The 23,531-nt window shown below is 39.5% G+C and overlaps 2 protein-coding genes across 2 annotated transcripts; one reads left to right on the forward strand and one right to left on the reverse strand.

The window, feature by feature from the left end:
- Positions 1 to 5,116: 5,116 nt before the first annotated feature.
- Positions 5,117 to 6,091, forward strand: OR52B2 (olfactory receptor family 52 subfamily B member 2; the record flags this gene model as incomplete). Its single annotated transcript, XM_079788450.1, has 1 exon — positions 5,117 to 6,091. Exon 1 carries the CDS (start codon positions 5,123 to 5,125, stop codon positions 6,089 to 6,091), a length of 969 nt encoding a protein of 322 aa, XP_079644576.1. The 5' UTR covers positions 5,117 to 5,122.
- A 10,303-nt stretch (positions 6,092 to 16,394) lies between these two features.
- Positions 16,395 to 17,381, reverse strand: LOC307109545 (olfactory receptor 56B4-like; the record flags this gene model as incomplete). The annotated part of the gene is made up of 1 exon (XM_079788357.1): positions 16,395 to 17,381. One exon carries the CDS (start codon positions 17,379 to 17,381, stop codon positions 16,395 to 16,397), a length of 987 nt encoding a protein of 328 aa, XP_079644483.1.
- Between the last annotated feature and the right edge of the window lie 6,150 nt (positions 17,382 to 23,531).

The following is a 23,531-nucleotide window of genomic DNA, read 5'->3' on the forward strand; positions in this document are numbered from 1 at the left end:
CTGTGGGTTATTTGAACGTGTTTAGGGGAGACTTCTTGATTTAATTATAGAGTTTTTGAGTGTATGGTTTTGTGTAGTTTTCTTTGAAGTTGCTCTATTAAAATATATACCTGTGACCCATCCACTTTTAGTAAAGTAGAAACCTTGGTTCCTTTTAGTTCCCTTTACTCTTCTCACTTTTAAATATCATTATCTTTAATATCAGATAATGTTATAATTTTTGTTTTAATCGTTGCATATGAAATAAAACTCATGAGAAGAATTTACCCATATTTCTGCTCCTTCCATTTCTCTTTTTTCCTTTCTGATGCTCCCCCAAATTATTTTTTTGACAAATGCAGACACCATGTAATTCACATTCCTTTCACCATATATAATATACCCATCAAAGAAACTTCCTTCTGCTTCCTCCTACCCCGGAAGCAATTACTGTTTTGATTTCTATTACCACAGACTAGTTTTTATCTGTTGTAGAACCTTATATAAATATAAATATAAATATAAATATAAATATAAATATAAATATAAATATAAATAGAATCATACATTGTATGATTCTTTTGTATCTGGCCTCTTTCACACACAGAATAATCTTGAGTTTCATCTGTGTTGTTGCATGTTCTAGTAGTTTGTTAACTTTAATTGCTGAATAGTATTCCATTGTATGAGTATATCACAATTTGTTTATCCATTCTTCTTTTATTGGACATTTGGGTTGTTTCCAGTTTTTGGCTACTATGAATTAAGCTGCCGTAAACTAAGAGTGGAATTGCTGAATTAATGTCTTTCCCGCACTCCCCTTCCCTCCTTTATTCGGTTCCTAACAACTTACTTTGCTCCAAAAGTTACAAGATGAGTTGGGAAGAATTACTCTCCTCCCAACAATGTGAGAGTACTTTAATTAAGTGCACACAAAGTAAAATTTGGTTTTAAGAGTGTAAACATTTTATTCAGCGTTCATGTATTCTGTGCCTTTTCTGATCTTGAACTTACCTTGAGTGATTGAGCCTGCACGGTTGCTTCAAAATGAACCCTCTCATCTCCCTTCATCAGTGTTTCTGGACTGAGTTTGAACACTTTGACATGCTCATCTGAGGGCTTTTGTCTTCTCTCCTTATCAGCTACTTAGTCTCTCTAAACCTCTATTTTCTCATCTGCCAAATGAAAAGATTAACAATGCCTTATCTCATTGGGTTGTTCTGATAATTGAGAAAATTCATGTTAAGCCCTAACACAGTGACAGGGATAAAGTAAAGGCTCAACAAATGTTAGCTGTTATTTTACTAGTAGGATTTCTGTCTCTGCTCTTACGTTGTGTTTTCAAATGTATTTTGTCTGGAGCTACTAATTATCCCTAGAGTTAGTGCTCCCTCTTGGCATTAGAGGAAGAATTTTCATTTCTCCATTGGTTCATTGACCCAAATGCTCAGTGATCCCATGGGTGACTCTGGCAACTGCCTCCAGAAGGAGGAAGCCTGTGGCCTCTCTGTCTCTAAATATAAGCACTCTATGGGGCAGGACTAGTGACACGCCGCATGCCAACATGATCAGTCCAGTCTTCTTTCTTCTCATTCCTCATCTCTCAGAAAAAGCAAAGTTTTTACTAGTAACTCTTCTCTACCACTTCCTCGATCCTTCAGCTAATACTGTGATGTAGTATGTGAGTTTAAGAGCATTGACGGTGTCAGGGGGAGGGATTGACAGGAGTATGTGTGTGTGTGTGTGTGTGTGTGTGTGTGTGTGTGTGTGTGTGTGTGTATGTATGTATTTAGAGATCTATATAAAAGACAAAGATTAGAGCTTGGAGAGAGGAAATGGATATGTGGGATAAAAGGGGTTAGTGAGACAAAGGATGTCAGCGGGACTGGGAGGATGACACTGGTTAGAGAAAGAAATGGGCATGCAGAGGTGGGTCAAGAAAAGCATTAGGAGGATGTGGGGGGAAGAGAGACTTTTTAATAAAATGTTTGAGTGCAGTTCAAAGAGCAGACTGTACCAGGATGAGAGCTATCATTGGGGGCTATTCATGAAAATGGCTCAGGTTTTGATCATCATCTTGGTGCAACAAACAAATCCACTAGTAAAAGGCTAACTTACCAATTCCATGGTTCATTTGTTCAAATAGTTCCAATGTACCTACAGTGTGCCAGAATATGTGCTTAGTACTGTGAACTCCCCAGTCCCAAGGTGGGGACTCTGGAGGGAACTTTCTCTTGGTAATCTGGATTTCAGGTGTGTCTAAATTGGAAAAGTCCTCCTTGTTCTGTCTTCCATCCTGCATTTTGTAGGACAGGTATAGCAATGGAGAGAAGGAGAGGTTATGCCTTGAAGTTGGGATTCTCCATCACATTTTGCCATTGCATCATAAAAATATGAAAATCACACGATGCACCATCTTATCCTTACTCAAATTTTGACAAAAATCCCAAGATGTTTATAGGGGGGTGAAACAAGTGGGTAGGTAGAAATTCTTCTTGAGATTTTATTTATTTTAAAAAATGAATTGGTATTAAGGGTGTGTCAGTAGATTAAGGGTATCTCAGTGCCTCAGCAGTGCAAGTAAGACTGGTTTTCGATTATAAAACCATTTTACATGCTGGCTTTGAGTGTATGTGAGCAAGAGTAAGGTTATTAGAGCTATAAATTAGAGCTATGAATTAGTTTCAATTTATTAAAAGGGTAAACATTTACAAATTTTGATGCCTTATTTTTTGTTATTAGAAATAATTTTCTTGTGATACATCTCACAACGAATCCTTTTATATATATATAGCCTAGTGTAGGGGGCAGGCTATTTTACCCCTTAGGAACATGGCTTCAGGGTGTACAGCCTGCACATTTGTAGAACCTAAGGGTGGTGAAAAATAGGAGACCACAAGCATATGTACAAGGACAATGGCAAAATGAAAATCATGCTTGTTTAAATAATATAGCTACACAAAAAATAACCAATTCCACTCCTATATAGTTATCTAACTATTATATTTGAGGTGGATTGTGGGTACATTTTAGTATGTTGTTGTGATGTCAGGAGTCTTCCAAAATTAAGGTTGTATAAAGACATAAAGGGCCTTCCCCTAAGGAGGGAATGGGTATAACAAAAAAATAGGGTTGGAAGTCACAGGAGGAAAATATACTAGGAAGAAAAAGAGAAAGCAGAAAATTGAAGAAGTGTCTCCATTTCTTCTTAGCCTGGACCAAATCTTTCCCTGCCTTTGCTGTCTTCACTATTGAGGTTATAAAGCATCGTTAGAATTATAAGCAGAGCCAGAGTTTTTTTTTGTTTGTTTGTTTGTGTTTTTTTTTAGGACTTATATTAGGTATCTTGCATTGAGAAGTAATATGTAAAAGTAAAATGAATTTGATTTCTTTCTTTAAAAAAAATATTTTATTGATTTTTACAGAGAGGAAGGGAGAGGGATAGAGAGTTAGAAACATTGTTGAGAGAGAAACATTGATCAGCTGCCTCCTGCACAACCCCTACTAGGGATAGAGCCTGCAACCAAGGTACATGCCCTTGACTGGAATTGAACCCAGGACTCTTCCGTCAGTGGGCCAAAGCTCTATCCACTGAGCCAAACCAGTTAGGGCTGAATTTGATATCTGATAAAGTTTTGTTTATATAAATTTGGGGCCTATGCTTTAGAATAGAGGAAGAACAATGTGGCCCCTTGGTGCTTATGCCAGTAAAGTTCAGCCTCTCCTATAAATTGAAGATAAATTAATATTTAGAATATATTGTCTGGAAGGGTATCAAATTACTAGCCCACCTGGGACCCTTACTTGTCTGAATCTGGCCCTGTCCCTTTTCCTGTACCTACGTGGAGACCCATTGCTCCCTTCCTACAGCCATCATGCTCTGAGCAAGTGCATCTGCATTGAGGAAGAAGAATAGACACATAATTTTTGTCTCTTATTTCTTTGGATGCCTTCCTCCATGAGACCCTCTGAAAACCCATAATTGTAGTTCCACCTAATGTTTATTTGGTTCCTTTATACTCCTGATTCTCTCCTTATCCTCTCCATGGTCTTTTTTCTCCATGTTCCCTTCAGAATCTTAATCACTCATTCTTTCCCTAGCCCTGATAGCTAACAGATAGAGCTTCAGCAGCAGACAAATCCTACTTGAGTGGTGGGAAAAGCCAAGGCAAGAAGGTCTCTAGGGTTAACCCTTCATAGCAGGAGGGAAAACCAAATCTTTTTGAGGGTTAAGGAACAAGTGGGCTGGAGGAAGGCTATATTAATGGAGCCAGAGGGGAGTGTATTGATTTCTTATACTCAGAATAGTTTTCCTGGTGGCTCCTAAGGATAAGAAGATCTAAACACAACCTTTATGGAACTGTCTGGGGAGGAGTGTGAGAAGTTCACAAAGAGCAGGTAATGAATATGGCTTCTCAATTTCAACCGCTGCCCACTCCTCACTGCCTTTAGAGAAGATCTGGATCTAGATCAGCGTGGAGAAAAACATCCCTCAGGCTCCTTCTGGATTTCTACTTTGTGCTCCACTTCCATGAACAGGGAGCCACAAGTGCCAAGTTATCAGGTAAGTGTGATGTGAAATGTTCAAGGTAATAGCCAGATAAATTTAATGTGATTATGTATAATCAAGTTAAAATACAGTTTGCTTAATAGGTCTTCAGGAAGGAGATATATTATTATGGACACAGGCCATTACAAAATGGCTTTTCTTATGGAGGTATTTTAAGGTTAAAATGTGAATAAACAGAAATGGAAGGGAAGGGAAATTCCAATAAACACAGAACGAGCGAAGTCTTGGAGGGAAAAGTATAGCACGGGAAAGGGGGCAAATGCTGCTTGTGTGGAAATGGCACAATGAAGTCAGAAAGGTAGGTGGGCCCAGACTTTGGGGGCAGGGTGAATGGAGGCAGGGTGAAGCATGGTTGATGCAGATGTTCTAAGTGCGAATGAGCACAAAGGGCCAGAGGTTATCCCTATAAGTGAGTATTCTCTGGAAGGACTTTCCCCTGGAGAATCCCACAGTTTAGAAATCCATGCTGTCTTTTGTGATCTCAGCACACACTCAGAGATGCTTTCTGTTCTTATTATATTCAGCAGACCCATCAACTTCTAAGTCATTATAGAGAGGATCCTAAAGTTCATCATGACTCACACCAACCTTACCATCTTCCACCCTGCAGTTTTTGTCCTACTCGGCATCCCTGGGCTGGAGGCGTATCACAACTGGCTGTCCATACCCCTCTGCCTCATGTATATCACGGCAGTCCTGGGGAACAGCGTCCTGATAATGGTCATCATCAAGAGCGTTAACCTTCATGAGCCCATGTACTTTTTCCTTTCCATGCTGGCCATCACGGACATCCTGCTGTCCACCACTACTGTACCCAAGGCCCTAGCCATCTTTTGGTTCCATTCCCATGACATTGCCTTTGATGCCTGTGTCACCCAAGTTTTCTTTGTCCATGTGATGTTTGTGGGGGAGTCAGCCATCCTATTAGCTATGGCCTTTGACCGCTTTGTGGCCATCTGTGCTCCTCTGCATTATTCAACAGTGCTAACATGGCCTGTTGTGGGAAGAATTGCTCTGGCCATTGTCACCCGAAGCTTCTGCATCATCTTCCCAGTGATTTTCTTGCTGAAGCGGCTGCCCTTCTGCCGGACCAACATCATCCCCCATTCCTACTGTGAGCATATTGGAGTGGCCCGCTTAGCCTGTGCTGACATCACCGTTAATATCTGGTATGGCTTCTCAGTGCCCATTGTCATGGTCATCTTGGATGTAATCCTCATCACTGTGTCTTACTCACTGATCCTCCGAGCAGTGTTTCGTTTACCTTCCCAGGATGCCCGGCACAAGGCTCTCAGCACTTGTGGCTCCCATCTCTGTGTCATCCTCATGTTTTATGTTCCATCCTTCTTTACCTTATTAACCCACCGCTTTGGACATAACATTCCTCGACATGTCCATATCCTGCTGGCCAATCTTTATATAGTGGTGCCTCCAATGCTCAACCCCATTGTCTATGGTGTGAAGACTAAGCAGATCCGGGAGGGTGTAGCCAACCGGTTCTTTGACATGAAGGCTTGGTGCTGTGCTTCCCCTCTGGGCTGATGGCTCCCCATAAATCCCTACTCCCAGCTTTGCCAAGGAAACTAGGTATAAAATATAGAGATTTCCTGAGAGGGCTTTTCCTTCTCTTCCCCATTCTCTTCTTTCTTCTTCATCATTCTATCCTCTTCTATCTCCTTTTCTCTTCTTTCTGGCTCTTCCTCTTTGCCTCCCTCCCCTGCTTCTTTGTTTCTTTTATCCTCTTCTTTTCTCATATTCCTCCCCCACAACCCACAAATAACAACTAAGTGTTCACGCTTCTAATTATGAACATTTGGTATCCTTAGTAGACCAGATGTACTCCAGAAACACAGGGAGCTGAACAGCACATAAAGTAAGTTATGCACGAATGGATAAAAATAATTTTATATTTAATATCTGAAAGGGTTCCAGTTTTTATCCCCAAATGTGCATTTATTATTTGGACAGGTTCGAGTAGCTCTCTTCGAAGTTTCTGCCATTATAGAAGTTTCTCACTTCTATAATGGCAGATGTTTTTGAAAAACAGCCATGATTAAAAAAAAAAAAAAAGCCCTAGCCGGTTTGGCTCATTGGATAGAGTGTTGGCTTGGGGACTGAAGGGTCCCAGGTTCGATTCTGGTCAAGGGCATGTACCTTGGTTGCAGGCACATCTCCAGTAGGGGGTGTGCAGGAGGCAGCTGATCGATGCTTCTCTCTCATCGATGTTTCTAACTCTCAATCCCTCTCTCTTCCTCTCTGTAAAAAAAATCAATAAAATATATTTTAAAAAAAAGAAAAAAGAAAAACAGCAATGCATGCATGCCATTTAGCCATCTGGAAAAGTCCTGTTTTTTTCTTCGAATTTCAGTTCAAATATTGTCTTCCCTGAGAAGTGTTTCCTAAATTTTTCTAGGCAATACAAGACTCTTATCTTTGTATATCTATTGCATCTTGTACAAATCTCCAAATATATGTAATGAATTATAATGGGTTATTTATTTGTACCCTCAATTGACTATATAAACTCTTTGAAACCAGTATAGTGTGTGTCATTAATATTTGTACTCTTAGTACATTACAAAATACCTGGTACATAATAAGTGTTTGAGAAATTAATGAAAGCATAATTACCTCCCTGAAATTAGAATATGCATCTCTATCTTGCATTGAAATGACCAGCTAAATGTGTCCACAAACCTAGTGATTAGTAAACTAGGTCCTCACAAAGACTGTGCAGTATCATGGAGGAAAATACGCTGCTGATTGCAGTGCTTTTTACTCCAGGGAATAGACAAGAGTAGGAGGACACAGGGTATTTTTGATTTTCTCTTCTACTGGCTTCTGAACATCCACATTATTAGGAATCATAGCATGTTGTTCATGGCCAGATTAGCAAAATTAGAGTAGGCTTTTGGAGTTCATACTCTTGACCCTCATTCTTTCATTTTTTCCCCAGAAAAGGTCATCTACACTTATTTCCTCCACCTCCACCTATATTAATGAGTCCCACATCTCTTGTTTCATCTTAGAACTTTTTTGAGTTTTTATTTTTATTTTTTGTTAATCTTCACCAACGGTATTTTTCCATTAATTTTTAGGGAGAGTGGAAGAGAGAGGGAAAGAAAGAGAGAAACATCAATGTGAGAAAAACACATCGATTGGTTGCCTCCTGCACGAGCCCTGACCATGGCCCCAGCTGGGGAGGAGCCTACAACCAAGGTATGTGCCCTTGATCAGAATCGAACCTGGGACCCTTTGGTCCTCAGGCTGGGGCTCTATCCACTGAGCCAAACCAGCTAGAGCTCTTTTAAGTTTTAAATGCATAAACTCACCTGCCAACTGAATATCTCCTCCAGGATATAGAACTCATGCTAGCACTTCTTCATGTTCCTGTTCCTTTCCTTGGAAACTAGATCATGAGGATCCCATCAACTTCACCAAGCTGGAAACACTGGGGAGTTTCTCAACTTCTTCCTTCATGGACTGCTCATCAAGAAGTTATTGGTTGTTACTCATATTGATAATAACCAAATAGTTATCTGGATAGTATTTGGAATGATATTGGGATTCCAGTCCTGTCCCTATTGTTCTCCATTATCTTCTTAGGCCATATCTAAAACAGGCTCTGGGGAATATGTCCTTCTGGGGGACAGCACAGCTTTCTCAGTCCACTTCCTGGTGCTGAAAGCTTGGGACCCAAGAATTGTATTAGCTTTTGACTAGTCCAAGTCTTTCTTAGCTAAGTTCTTGGTTTCTTTGGCATTATACTGGTATGTTTATTAATAACCTACTAGACTTCTCATCTATTTGACTTTACTTATGTGCCAGTAAACACCCCCACCCAAAATCTCTTAAATATATAATTCTCAAATGTTTTCTATATTTCCTTTCATTATTTCCATGTACATCTTTCTGAACTAAATAAAGGCTAATTTGGGACTGTGATGCTTTAGTGGGAAGGTACCTTTGCCCTCAGTCGCTTGATTTATTTGAGATGTTTACTGATTAGCACACCCAGAACATGATCATCATCTTAGGCAATACATAGGGATGCTTATATTTATATATATATTTAAATTTTGTTATGTATGTATTTTTATAGTTGACACTATTACAGATGTCCCCCATTCTCCCCTATTCACTTTAGTCCACCTCTACCGAGCCCACATGCCCCTTCCCTTGGCCTTCACCACACTATTGTCTGTGTCCATGAGCTATATATTCTTTTTAAAAAAATATTTTATTGACTTTTTACAGAGAGGAAAGGAGAGGGACAGAGAGCTAGAAACATTGATGAGAGAGAAACATCGATTCAGCTGCCTCCTGCACACCCCCCACTGGGGATGTGCCCGCAACAAAGGCCCATGCCCTTGACCGGAATCGAACCCGGGACCCCTCAGTCCACAGGCCGAGGCTCTATCCACTGAGCCAAATGGGTTAGGGCGAGCTATATATTCTTTGGCTAATCTCTTCACCTTCCCCCATTCAGTCCTCACTCCCTCTACCCGCTCTGAGATCTACCAGTCTGCTCCATGCATCCATGCCTCTGGTTTTACCTTGTTTGTCAGTTTATTTTGTTCATTATATTTCACATATAAGTGAAATCATATGGTATTTGTCTTTCTCTGACTGTCTTATTTTGCTTAGCATAATAATCTCCGAATCCATCCACCCTGTTGCATAGGGTAAGAGCTCCTTCTGTTTTACAGACACATAGTATTCCACTGTGTAAATGTACCACCTATTTTGTATCCACTCATCTGCTGATGAGCATTTGGACTAACCTTCCCTAGGCCCATCCTATGTCACTTCTTTCTCTCATCCAACTACCTCTAGGGCAGGTTGTTGTCTTACTCCAGCAGGAAAGACATTGGAGGCTTGCCTTAGCCACTTCTTAGAACACTCCTATTCAAACCTAGTCCCAAGGGGCAGGCCCCTCAGATGGGCAGCTCTGCCAGATTGAAACATTGGATGAAGGTGTGTTCTCCCCTCTGTCTAAGCTTGGTTTCCTCCCCACTCACTCTAGAAAGTACAGTCAGTTCTGTTATAACATGACATGAGTTCTTAAAAGTCACTGTGCTATGCAACACCCCACACGAAAACCTCAGGATTTATGGAAAAATGGAGTTAGGGGAATAGCATTCAACAACTTTGTCAGTGACACTTAAAAAAGATAGAAAACTAGTATAAACAGTAGCGGAGTTTTACATTGTTAAATGATTAAGAAAAACACAAATACTACAATGCACATAACACTTTACTTTGAAGAAGATATGCAGTTTGCTGTGGAAACACAGAGGGGTTTTAGCTAGTCAGTTATTGTGAAGTGGTAGAAGGAGCTTTATCTGAAATTATTAAGTTGTGATGTGAAGGAAGGTGGCCGATTAGTATTTGGAGTATGTGTGTGTTTGTGTATTCCTATGCAGCTTGTTTTGAGCTTGATGCAGTTTTCTGCATTCTACTGGACAAAAGGGCACAAAGGCAAATGTGAAATTCAGTTGTGCTCAAATTGTTTCATAATATATCATTGATGTTAGAACATATTTGTTTGTTCAAATAAAGTAATATAGCAGAACCATCTACCTTTTTCCTATGTCAACACTCTTTTTGGTATCATGCATCTCAATATATATAGATTCCAAGACTGCCAACTTCAAAAACTACCTGTATTCCACATACTTCTGCCTTGGTTTTGCCATGGCACTTCCAAATCTCATTCCTATATCCTCAGGCTCTGCCTTTCACAGACCCATCCTCTTGTAAGAGTTATTTTTTCAATATTATCTTTCCTTCCTCACCTTTTAAATCTATGGCCATCTAGAATCTGTCCTATCAGGATGTTGAAATTGCTCTTGCTAATGACTTCCACACTGCCTAGTTGAATGAGCATTGTAGTGGCTAGAGTACAAATAGAGAACAGATGGCTCATTCAAATTAGAATAGTTAAAAAATTATTTTTATTGAGGTATAGTTGACATGTAATGTTATATTAGTTTCAGGTGTAAAACATGATTCGATATTTGTACATATTGCAAAACGATCTCCACAACTAAGTCTAGTTAATATCTATCACTACACATAGTCTTAAACATTTTTTTTCTTATGATGACAACTATTAAGAGTTACCCTCTCTCAGCAACTTTCAAATATGCAATGCAATACAGTTGACCCTTGAACAACATGGGGGTTAAGGGTGCCAACCCCAGCGAAGTTGAAAATCTGCGTATAACTTTTCATTCCCTCAAAACTTAACGATATTTGTCCTTCAGTATCCACGCGGATTGGTTCTAGGACGCCCCACAGCCCCATACCAAAAACTCTGTGACTGCTCAAGTGCCTTATATAACATGGAATAAAACAATGTATACAGTCAACCTCCTGGATCCACAGATTCCCAACTGTGGATCAAAAACACTGTTTGTGATCCACATTGGTTAAATCTGTGGATGGAAAACCTCAGAATACAGATTGCACACTGTATATATATATTGAAAAAAATCCACGTGTAAGTGAACCCTCACAGTACTAGTACTGCGTTGTTCAAGGATCAATTGTATTATTATAGTCACTGTACTGTATAGTACATGCCATGACTTATTTATTTTATAACTGAAAATTTGTACCTTTTGACTCCCTTCCTGTCCCTGCCTCTGGGAACCACCAATCCATTCTCGGTATCCATAAACATGTTTTTAAAAACAATTCCACGTATAAGTGAGATCATTCAGTATTTGTCTTTCTCTGTCTGATTTATTTCACTTAGCACAATGCTTTCAAGGTCCATCCATATTGTCACAAATGGCAAGATTTCATTATTTTTTTATGGTTTTATGGTTGAATAGTATTCCACCACATATATATAATATATATATATAAAATCTCACATTTTCTTTATCCATTCACCTATTGATGGATACTTAGGTTGTTTTCTTGTCCACTGTAAATAATACTGCGGTGAACATGAGGGTGCATATATCTTTTCAAATTAGTGTTTTGTTTTATTTGGATAAATACCCAAAGTGGAATCACTGGGTCATATGGTAGTTCTATTTTTAATTTTTTGAGGAACCTTCATACTGTTTTTTATAGTGGCTGCACCAACTTATACTTCCACCAACAGTGCACAAGAGATCCCTTTCTCTACAACCTTGTCAACACTGGTTATTTCTCAAATTACAATACTTTGAGAAGGGATTATTTATAAAGAGCCTGTTTATAAGGATGTGATCAGTAAGAGCTCCAAAGTGATAGCACAGTTACCTAGGGTTAAAAATAGCACTTGTCACCACCTCTAGACCTGAAAGGATGAGTGACCCTGAAATCCTGAAGTAGAGAGTTGGCATAGAGAGGGTTACTTCCAGCAGAGCTTTTTGAATTTATTCTATCTCTTTGGGTGTGAGTTGGGCTTATCAACTTCAATGCCACTCTTTGTGTTGGTTTTGCTCAAATAGATGGTTGTATCTGGTGTTAAAGAAAAATTGCACTAAACAGGATGAGCAAACGGAAGTTGATTTTATACTGATGCTATTGCCAGCAATGGGGAATAGAACACAGACAAGTCTGAATACCCAGTTTTGTTAAAACAAAAGTCCAGATTGGGCTGAGGTAAGGTGTCAGATACAATGGGTTGAAACCCTGGGTGAACTAGTGGAAAAATACTGAAGGACTTTAGTAAGAGGTTGATCAATGAGATGTGTCAAGCACATTGAGTTATTCCTGAGATTGCACATCTTTTTGTCTGTGATAAGGCCATCTGTGTTTGCTAATTGGCGCCCAAGGAAGTTAGGCTCCTACTCTTCACAGAGACTGAGAGATGGGGTATCTCCTTCAATGTTTACATTTCAGGAGATAGCTTCCAGGTCCCTGAGAAAGACATTTCCTGGGTTGTATAACTGGCAAGAAGATAGGAGATGATTTATATACACTACAAAGGGGCAGTGAATGAATTTACAATTACATGTTTTCTGAAGCAAATGCTATAAGAAAAGAGAGGCCTGGGGTCTATAATCAGGAGAAACTTGTCTTAGATCAAGCCATCTTGGTAATTGGTTAGTTGATTTCCTTTCTAGTATGCAGTCTCTGGATGCTGTTGTATTTGTTTGATGCAATCTGTTGAAGGGGAGGTAAGAGGTGTGCTAATAGCTTGATTTATGGTTGAAGCTCATGGGGCATGGTTGTTTATAGCCATGTTGATCACTGCCCTGTTTTCTGACCCAATCTCCAATATTCTGGGAACACCCACCACTCTTGCTTGACATTTAGCCCACTTCTTGGTCCAAATATGCATATGCAAGAGGATAGACATGCCTGACTACTCCTGCTGTCTTACCCATTAATCACCAGGTTGGTTTTTTCATAGCCCTCTGCTACTCTTAGTATTAGACATTTCTTATCTGAATATACATTATTTTTGTATTAGTTCTTTCTCCTATACCTTTTGGCTTCTATTCTTTCATAATTCTATCACAGTTACCTTTCATTTTTGGAGTTTCCCTAATTTTTTTTGATCAATATGTGAAACACATTTTTTTTTTTTGCCACACCAAATATACCTAGTGTTTCAGCAATTTTGTTAAATAGAATAGTAAGTTGGTTAGGTTTTGTAATATGATGCAAGGTGAGATGCAGCTTTCTAAAATTAAGATATATTGAGTCATAAATTATTGTCAAGTTACAGCTAAATAAAATCATAGATTTGTCAGAACATTTGGGAAATTTGCTTCTTGACTGTAAAAGAACATGGTCAGGGAAACAAGCAGTTCAGGCAGAACAGTAATTATTCACATTTTTATGTTTGGTAACAATAAATTTACATATTGATAAAATGTGAAATCTTAATCAAGAAGAATTTGGAAATAATAATGTGTTGATGTGTTGTTCAGGCCACTAAAAAGTCTATGAAGAGAATAACATAGATTTCCAAAGGAAGAACACTGGCAAGCATTTCTCAGATGGACTCATTCTTTACATCTGACATCGCAAGGTAACTCAGAAAATCTATAAATACCTAAAATTACCTTCTCTAACAGAATGTCCGTTTGCTCTGGGAAAGATTGTTCTCTGTGATAGTTTTCAACAATCAAGTTACCCAAAGGAAGGGTGAATCTGCTCAATGGGTTTCTTCATGGTATTAGAGAATGATGACAGTATAATAGGATGGAATTTTATCTATTTTTTAACTACAGACAATAAATTGCTGATGTTATAAAAAATGGATCTCAGATGACTAAATAATAAAAGGAGTCTCAGTATGGTGTGCAAAATAATGTGGAATATTATGAACTTGGAAAAGGATAATTTAAAGAGGAGCATATTTATGCTCATCTGAAAAACCCTACAGGTGGATGCTCTAATCCACTTTCTGGGGGAGTATGTGAGATGAGAGGTTATGAGGTTATTCTAATGATGCTATAATGGGCAATAAGTAAATAAATAGGTAAGTGTTCAGTTGAATCCACTGACTTCCTCTGAAGCTCAAAATATTTGTTTGTCAACAGGGCTAACCAGAGACGTAAGACCACTATGGAACACTATCCAGACTGACATGAAGCTCACAGTGGATTGCATGGCCCAGGAGGGTATTGACATGTCTTGAAAAAATGGTTTAGGCACATATTCTAGATTTGGATTTGCATTTTTGGTAATGGAAACAATACTTCAAATATCATCAGAGGATTAGAACAAAAATATTTTAATGGGCTCTCTGTTTATGTATTCTCATATCAAAGGATGCGTTTTATTGCCTTACATGATGAATCCAAAAAAGAAAAGATTAATATGTTACCTGGAGTGATTAATTCTAATTACAAAGAGCAAATTAGGTTGCATCTATAGAGTAGAAGCAAGTAAACTGTGTTGGAAATGTAGGGTATTCTCTGAGGTATACCAATGAAAAAAGATGCTAGATCCACAGCAGGATACCAAATCTTTAGCAGGATGAATGAGAATTCAGACCCTTTAGGAATAAAGGTTTTGGTTACTCTACCAAGATTTGACAGAGTTGGAAGATATATGGCAAATATCAATTATGAACTAGTAAACAATTATAGGCATTAAAACTAGTAGCTTTGAATATTTTCTATTTGCTTCTTATATGCAAGATTTTATTCCTATATATAACCATTTTCTTTTCTCTCCTTTCCATTTTTTATTTTATATATACATTATTAGAAATTAACATTATAATTTAGTCTTTAGATGACAGAATTATTCAATGGGACTGTGACTGAATTTGAGGAATAGGTAATATATCCAGCAATGCATATAATGACTGTTGGAACTGTGCATCTTGTTACTGTTGGGAAAAATTGAAAATTTCTTCCTTTGTATAAAGAATAGCTTTATTATTTAAAATTAGGTGTTGAGTTGTTTTATTGTTGTATGAGAATTCAAAATGTATATAAAAGGGTCTATATGGAAGTTGAATAGTCAAAGGTGTGAGTCTTGCTGGTAATCAACTTATTGTGACTCAGTTACCAACTCATGCTTTTTGGCTTGCTCTGTGAAAGTGGATCTGGGCCCTTTAAATATCTTTGTCAGCTGGAATGATGCTCAATTTTGTTAGCGGAAAAAGAATGGAGTAACATTGCAAGAAGTAAGTTGCATGTTTTTTAAAGTGAGGTGAAATTCACATAAACATAACATTCAGCATTGTAACCATTTTAAAGTGGCTTCCAGTACATTCACAATGTTGTGCAGCTCTCACTTCTAATTACAGAAATTTTCAACACCCTCAAAAAAAACCCCTGTACCTATTAAATAGTTGTTCCCCATTTTTCCTTTCCCTTCACCCATGGCAGCCACTTATCTGCTTTCTGTCCTTATGGATTTGCCTATTTTGGACATTTCATACAAATGGAATAATAAAAGGTGTCTTTGCTGTCTTCTTTCAGTTAGCATAATTACTTCTTTACTTTTTTTCTACTATTATTCCATTGTATGGATATATCATATTTTGTTTATCCATTCATCAGGTAATGCACTTTTGGGTTGTTTTCATTTCTTGGTATTATGATGTATCTTATTATTTTGGGAGAAAGGTTTTCTGAGGGCATGTTTTCAATTTCTTTGGGTATGCACCAAAGCATGGAATAGCTGGATTATATGGTAACTCTTGTTCAGTCATTGGAGAAGCTGCCAGGCTCTTTTCTAAAACGGCTGCCCCAGCTGACATTTCTGCCATCTATTGTTGCTTCAGCCCTGGAAGTGATTCTAAGAGGTTGTTCTCCAAGGTGAAATCATATACAAACCTCCTGAGGTCATTCTTCAGACCACGGTCCAGGACATTTTCTGTGCTATATAGGATTCAGCAGACCTATGCCTCCTGACTCACTGTATCATGAATGAAGTATTTATTAAGCAGGTATTATGTACAAAGGTGTGTACTAGGCTCAGAGAAGGTACAACATGAACATGGTTGAGGGTCCTTGTAATAAAAAATGTACATTTTTATGAGATGTGAAAATGGTAAAATTAATTTATATTTAATTAATTGGTTATTTGGAACTACTTTTCTAGAGCATGTTCTCAGGCCATTTTTTGCGTTCATGTTCTAGGAAGAACACTTTACCACACCATTAAATGAAATTTTCCATGTATCTATTACATCTCAATGTATGGTAGCTGTGTATAAGTATGTTGATCTCTAGGTGCAACAATGGTCAGAGATATTTCATTTTTTACTCTTTTTATCTAGTAACAAACACTTGAATTATACTTTTCAAATGCCTATTTCAATAAGTGAGGCTGATAGTTTTCATGATGTTATTGTATTATTTTTTTGCATTTTTTACAATCCAACTCTATTCAGAGCCACAACCTCTGTCTTATTAACATCTATATGGCTTCATAAAACTGAGGTTACTTCTGAAGTGGGTGGACAATACTTCACCCACCCAAGCAGCCTCTGGAAACCCAGTCTGAGCTCTCCCATCCTGAGAGCATAGACCATGGGGTTGAGAGCAGGAGGGATGATATTGTGCAGCACATTAAGGAGTACAGGGATAAGGGGAATCTTTTCTCCTACAAGGTGTGTGACAGATAACACAATGATAATTGTGTAGAAGAAGGAGATGAGGATGAGATGGGAGCTGCAGGTGCTCAGAGCCTTGGACATTGCTTCTGCTGAGTTTAGTCTCAGCACAGTGTGAAGGATTAGAGCATAGGAAGAAAAAACCAGAGCCATATCGCTCCCAACTATGATCCATGCTAAGAACAGTTGGTAAAATTTGTTCACAGTGATGTCATCACAAGCTAGACTGATAACCCCCAAGTTAGAGCACAGGCAGTGGTCAATTTCATTCTTGGAGCAGTAGAGTCTTTGGGACGCCAGGACAGGCACTGGGATGGTCAACAGGCCATTCCTGAGCACCATGAATCCTGTGACCTTGGCCATAAAAGCGTCAGTGACTATGGAGGGGTATCGAAGAGGGTGACAGATGGCTATGTATCTGTCCACTGCCATGCAGAGGAAGATACCGGACTCCATACCCAAGAAGCAGTGGATGACATACATCTGAGCAAAACATTCAGGGAGGCTGATGGCCTTGGCATCAAACCAGAAGATAGCTATAATTTTGGGCGTAATGGTGGTGGCCATGCCAATATCGACGAGTGCCAATATGCCCAGGAAATAGTACATGGGCTCATGTAGCGCGGGCTCATGTTGGATGGTGATGAAGATGAGGAGATTGGCAGCAAGAGCTAATAGGTAGAGCATAGTCAGGGGCAGGGAGAGCCAGTGCTGCCACTCGTGAATGCCTGGGAGCCCCATCAAGATGAACTGGGAGATGTGGAGGCTGGATCGGTTGGTAACACTGGTGGAGGTGTCCATGGCACAGGTGCCCTGTTCTCAGTGTCTGTCCATAAAACTGAAATAGGAAGGAGGTTGTATTAGACAGTTCAGCTGAGTGCCCTAATTAGAGACTCCTACCAATGACCCACTTTCTTATTTGTCATTTTTAAAAATTTATTTTTTCTCATCACCGTTTATTCCCTCTGTGTCCTCTAACACCTCCTCTGATCCCCACACTATTGTCCACGAATGACCCAGTTTCTTTAATTGTGAAAGACTGCCAACTTTTTTTTTGGCTCTTGGAAATATTCTACAGGGGAGCAATAAAAAAAAAGCCAAGATCAGTTCTAAACAGAAAGGTTGGAATAGCAGTTTGTCATCACCACTTGAATGCGTAATAAGCATGTCCAAATCCATCAATAATAATCTTATCACCAACAGATAACAAATATTCATATTGGTTTACTCACTTGCATTTTTCTGATTTAGGTTTAAGCAGTTTACATCATTTGGAGATAATTTTGTATCTTGCCTTTGTCTTTAGCAATATGTTCTGAGACCTAAAAATGGACCTCAGTAAAAATTTACTACAAGAATAAGTAAATGAACCATGACTTTCCAGTATCATTAAAAGCAATGTGGAGTCTTAATTTTAATGAGCACTTTATATTCTTATATTAGACTGTTTCACAAATGACTAACCAATATTTTACTTTTCAGATAATTTCCTTTGAGTAGAATTTCAAAAATGATACAAAAGTGATACATATAAAGAATCTCACCATCTTCATTTTTACAGTATTTTGATATTATTTTAAATGTCACCCATGCCCATCATAAAAATAAACATAATCTTATATAATAAAAGGCTAATATGCATATAAACCGAATGGCAGAACAACCGGAACAACCGAACAACCGGTCGCTATGATGTGCGCTGCCCACCAGGGGGTGTGCATGGAATATGGTGGGCGTCAGGTGCAGTAGGATGTTGGAGCAGGTGAGCGAGGGTGCCAGACCAAGGCGGGGCTCCGGTCACTGTCATCGGGGCTAGCCTCTGGTGGTTACTGAAAATGTTTTGCTCCTGTGCGCCGCAGTCTTGCCTGCCACTCACACCCACTGCCAGTGCCGGCCACACACACACCAGCAGCCAGCACTGGAGCTGCCACTTGCACCCACTGCTGGCACCTGGCACTGGTCCTGATCTTTTGGCACTGTCAGCGGGTATGATTGGTGACTGCCATCCTGATAGACCCTGAGGGCTTGTCCACCTCCCCCTGCTCCTAAGGATCAATCAGGGCAGCAGCCACAGCTCGCACCAATGAATGTCACGGGTCCCGCTTGCACACACTGCTGGTGCTGGCCCCAATTGCTTTGTGCCATCAGCAGGTATAAGTGGGGCTGGCATCGTTCGGCATGGGAACATTGGTAGCAGGAGTGGGCTGCCAGCAGAGAGGGGCTGGGCAGGGGCCTGGAGGTTGGGCCAAGACCCATCCTTGTGCCAACTGCAGCCTCGTCGCCCACGGTTCCTTTCAAGGAGCACGAATTCGTGCACTGGGCCCTAGTAAAAAATAAACACCCATGCTTTGGATACCCAAGTTCCTTTCTTTTCACCAAAGGTAACCAGTAATTATTTCTTGGGAATCCTCCCAGAGATAGTATTTGTATAGATATGAATATATTTTCCCATCAGAGACAAAAACAAATGTTAGCATACCAACCATACCGTTCTCATACTTTGTTTTCTTGACTTTCCTTTTTTAGCATAGTTATCTTAGAGGCTGTTCCATATTGCCATATAGATATACCTCCTTGTTGTTAAGTTGCATGATTTTCTACCACATGGATGTCTGATATTTTTATGAGGACTTTGGATGAACATGGTATTTCCAGTATTTTCCACTGTAAAAAATGATTCAAAAAGGTATTTGTTCACATATCTTTAAGCATACGTGAAAGTTTATCTATAGGAAAATTGCCAAGAAGTGAATTACTGGGCAAAATGGAAAAAAAGATTTTGATTGATATTGCCAGATAATCTTTCCAAGAGGTTTTTCTGGTCCTGTATGACAGTAGGGCATTTTTAATGCTCTTGATACACACTTCATAGATTCATCGTAGTATTTTACACACCTAGAATTTTTTCATGATGTGTCTATTTCATCACATCCACACCACAATTGAGAACTTTAATTTAAAAACCTTTATTAATAGAATGAATAAAGATTGTAATTTCAATTTTGATTCACCTTTCCCTGCTTTATACAGTGAACTTTGACATTTTCCAAGTTTTTCCCCCCATTTTTATACTTAGTCAATCTTCTGTTTTTGCTTTATGTTCACCTCATCTTGTAGTATTAATGAAATAATGAAATAATGTTCTTCAAGGGATTAACATGGAGTCTGGCAGCATATACTATTAATTTGTAAGAGTTTCATTATATCTTGAAATTATTACCTCCATTTCCTGGAAGTATTTTCTCCTATTCATTTTCCCTTAAAATCTATCCTTTAAAAAAAATTACACTTGTGCATACACTAAAACTTTGTATATTCATAACAAGTGTATTTCTAGAATTAATGATTTATTGTTTTTAAGTTTTAAATAATGTAAAATGCAGCATTTTAGTATTTACTTGCATTTTCTTTATAAACATTTAAAAAAAATTAATTTTATAACCAATTTGAGACTTGACATGGAGTGAGAAAGTCCCTAAATCAATTTCTCCCACAAATGGCTAAACTATTGTTCCAGTAGCATTTAGTAAAGAAGCCTTCCCCTTGCATTAAGTTACAATGTGCTTTATTGTCAAATATTCAATCCAAACACATATAAAGGAGTATTGCCAGACTAGACAGTCTTCTCTGTTTTCTGTTTTAGTACCAATTGGATGAGTGTATTGATGGTAGGGAATAGCCTTACTAATGATTTCAAATAATTTTTTAAATAAAAAAAGACTGGTTATGATATTTTTGAGTATACATTTTGTTAAACATAAATTAATTTTGGAAAAGCTTATTTTTATCCCATTGTATCTTTCCATTAAAAATCTGTGTTGCCTTTCTGTCATAGTTTTTTTTGGTAATTGTTTCCATTTTTATTAGTTTTTTGGTCTCATTATATTTCCTAGTTGGGTATTATTATTTTAAAAAAACCTTCTGATGATTATTATTTTTTGAAAATATTTCAAAAAATATAGCTATTTGACACTACTGCCTCCCAAACCAAATTGCTTTTTGGTAAATTCTCTGAAAAAAATTTATTTTTTGTAGAAAATTGTATTACCTATTATTAAGAGAACATGAGTGGTGTAAACTTTGATTTTTATTTCTCAAGTTATTCAAATGTTTATAATTTTCTAAGCAACATAAAGAAGCATAGATATATAGATATAGAGAACTATGCCAGAGGGGATTTTTTTTTAAAAACTTTTTATTGATTCTTTTGAGAGAAAGGGAGAGGGAGAGAGAAATAGCAACATGGACAAGAGAGAACCATTATAGATCACCTGCCTCCTGTGTGCCCCCTCCTGGGGATCCAGCCTGCAACTCAGGCATGTGCCTTGACCAGGAATCGAATTGGCGACCTTCTTGTGTATGGGTCATCGCTCAACCACTAAGCCACACCAGCTGGGGGCAATGTGGTTTTGAAACACAGAACAGAGTTTGCCAGAGGGGATATGAAAGTATGGAGAAGTACATATCGGTACATATTTACAAAATAGTCATGGGGATAAAAAGTACAGCCTAGGTAATAGAGTCAATAATATTATAATAACTATGTATGGTACCAGTTGGGTACTGAAAATATCAGGGGAACACTTTGTAAAGTATATGATTGTCTAACCACTGTAGTGTACACTTGAAACAAATAGAAAACAATATTGAGTGTAAACTGTAATTGAAAATGTTAAAATTTTCTTTAAAAAGAAGCAGCACTGTCAACATCCTTGCCAGACTTTGGGTAGAATGCCTCTGGAACTGTCTCCATTGGGGTGCTGGATAATATTTTCAGAAAAATGGTCTTTATTTGTTTTGGTGATTTGATATCTAGTTTTAGTGACTGGATAATGACAGTGAAGAAAATAGCTAAAGAACATATGTACATACCCCTGGACATGGACAATCATTTGACAAAGGTGAGGAAGGGGGTGGCGGGGAAGGGTGCAGCAGGTGGAAAAAGAGTGGAGGAAGGGGGATCCTGTAATAATGTCAACATTAAAAATAGTTTTTTAATAAGAAAAGTTCTGATTTTATTTTTGAATCAGATATGAGTGACTTCAATCACTATCTCTTCTCAGGGTCTTGGATCAATAATTTGAATGGAAGGCTATATGCTTCTATCATTTTGTCAGCCAATGTGCCTCCCCTGCCTCAGGCTCTATGATGGTGCTTTTTTCTCTGGTACAACTTTGTGTTCCTTTTTATTTAACTTTATTTTTATTGCTGACATTATTACAGATGTCCCCATTTGCCCCAGCTTTACCCACCTCCACCTAACATGGCCAGAGAGCTGTCTCATTTTTCTACTTGTTCTCCAGACCTCAGGCTTTAGTCTCCCTACAGGTGAACATCTTGAGGGAAATGAGAGCCAGTGTTGAAAGAATTAAACTAAGGAAGTGAACTGAGAAAGCCCAGGCTAGAGGAGAGAACCAGAACCGAGAGCCAGGAACACAGAGCAAGGAAACTGCCCCCTCCACTCACCTGGCACCTGGTGACTCCCTGCTAGGAGGTCTGGGAGAATCTTCTGCGAATGGATCTGCCTCTGCAGCTGCGACTACTCCCTTGGCGGCACCTCTCTTTTATACCATTGCTGCTGACAGTACATCTTCTCCTGTCCCCTGGGGCCTGGGCTCTTGCACAGTTTGAAGCCCTGAGTTGCCCTGGGTCTTCCCTGCCACTTTCCAGAGCCTCCAGGAGGCTCTCTTTAATCCTTTTTCCCAGGTGCATCAAGGCTCGGTGTTTTTCCTTCACAGCTTCAAAAGCCCCCAGTGATCTCAGAGCTGCATCCAGCTCAGCTCAGGGGACAGCAGTACTCAGCCCTTAGTCCCATGGGAACCTGTATGAGATGGTCATCTCTATCTGGATGAAGGTTTAGGAAGAGGTGTCCCTCCTCTTGTGTGAATCCCTGAACTCCTCCCCTCCCCCAACACATGCACCTTTCTTTAGCCTCTTCAGGGACCATTTTCCATCAAGTGTGTTCTCTGCTGTATCTTTACCCACTTTCTTATTCAGGACTTATCTCTCCCTTATCCTACCTAATAAAAGAGTAATGTGCAAATTGACCGCACCTTCGCTAAGCCCAAGCCACGCCCACCAGTCAATCAGGGTGCATATGCAAATTAACCCAACCAAGATGGCGGTTAATTTGCATACATAGGCGCCCTGAGCGGACCCCCTTTGACGGATCGCAGGGAGCTGGAGTCCACTCTGGCACCAGGCCCCCTGCAATCAATCGCAGGGAGCTGGGGGTTGCTTCGGCCTGGTGCTTTAGGCTTTAGGCGTGGGAAGGGGCCAAGCCTACAATCAGAGGTGCCGGGGGAAACCCCTTCCCAAGCCTAAAGCCTGGGGTGGAGGCTTTAGGGTTGGGGAAGTGCTGGGGGGGAACCCTTTCCCAAGCCTGGGGTGGAGGCTTTAGGCTTGGGAAGGGGCCGAACCTGCAATCAGAGGTGCGGGTGGGGAACTCCTTCCCAAGCCTAAAGCCTGGGGTGGAGGCTTTAGGCTTGAGAAGGGGCCAAGCCTATGATCAGAGGTGCCGGGGGGAAGGGGCCGAGCCTGCGATTGGAGATGCGGGGGGACCCCTTCCCAAGCCTAAACCTGGGGCGGAGGCTTTTGGCTTGGGGAAGTGCTGGGGGGAACCCCTTTTCAAGCCTAAAGCCTGGGGTGGAGGCTTTAGGCTTGGGAAGGGGCCGAGCCTGCGATTGGAGATGGGGGGGGCCCTTCCCAAGCCTAAACCTGGGGCGGAGGCTTTTGGCTTGGGAAGGGGCTGAGCTTGGGATCGGAGGGAAAGGGAAAATATCAATGGAAACATATTCTTAGGTGAGAATAAAAAGAAAAAGAAAGAAATGTCATATCCTATGAAAGACACATCTTGAAAATGCTTAAAGAAAGTTGTCATTTTTTCATGGTGAAGAGTGGAGTCCGTGTTGATGAAAATACCTTGGTGGCTGTGGTGACTGGCAGTGGCTG

Source organism: Cnephaeus nilssonii, assembly GCF_951640355.1.
Source record: "Cnephaeus nilssonii genome assembly, chromosome: 13".
NCBI lineage: Eukaryota > Metazoa > Chordata > Mammalia > Chiroptera > Vespertilionidae > Cnephaeus > Cnephaeus nilssonii.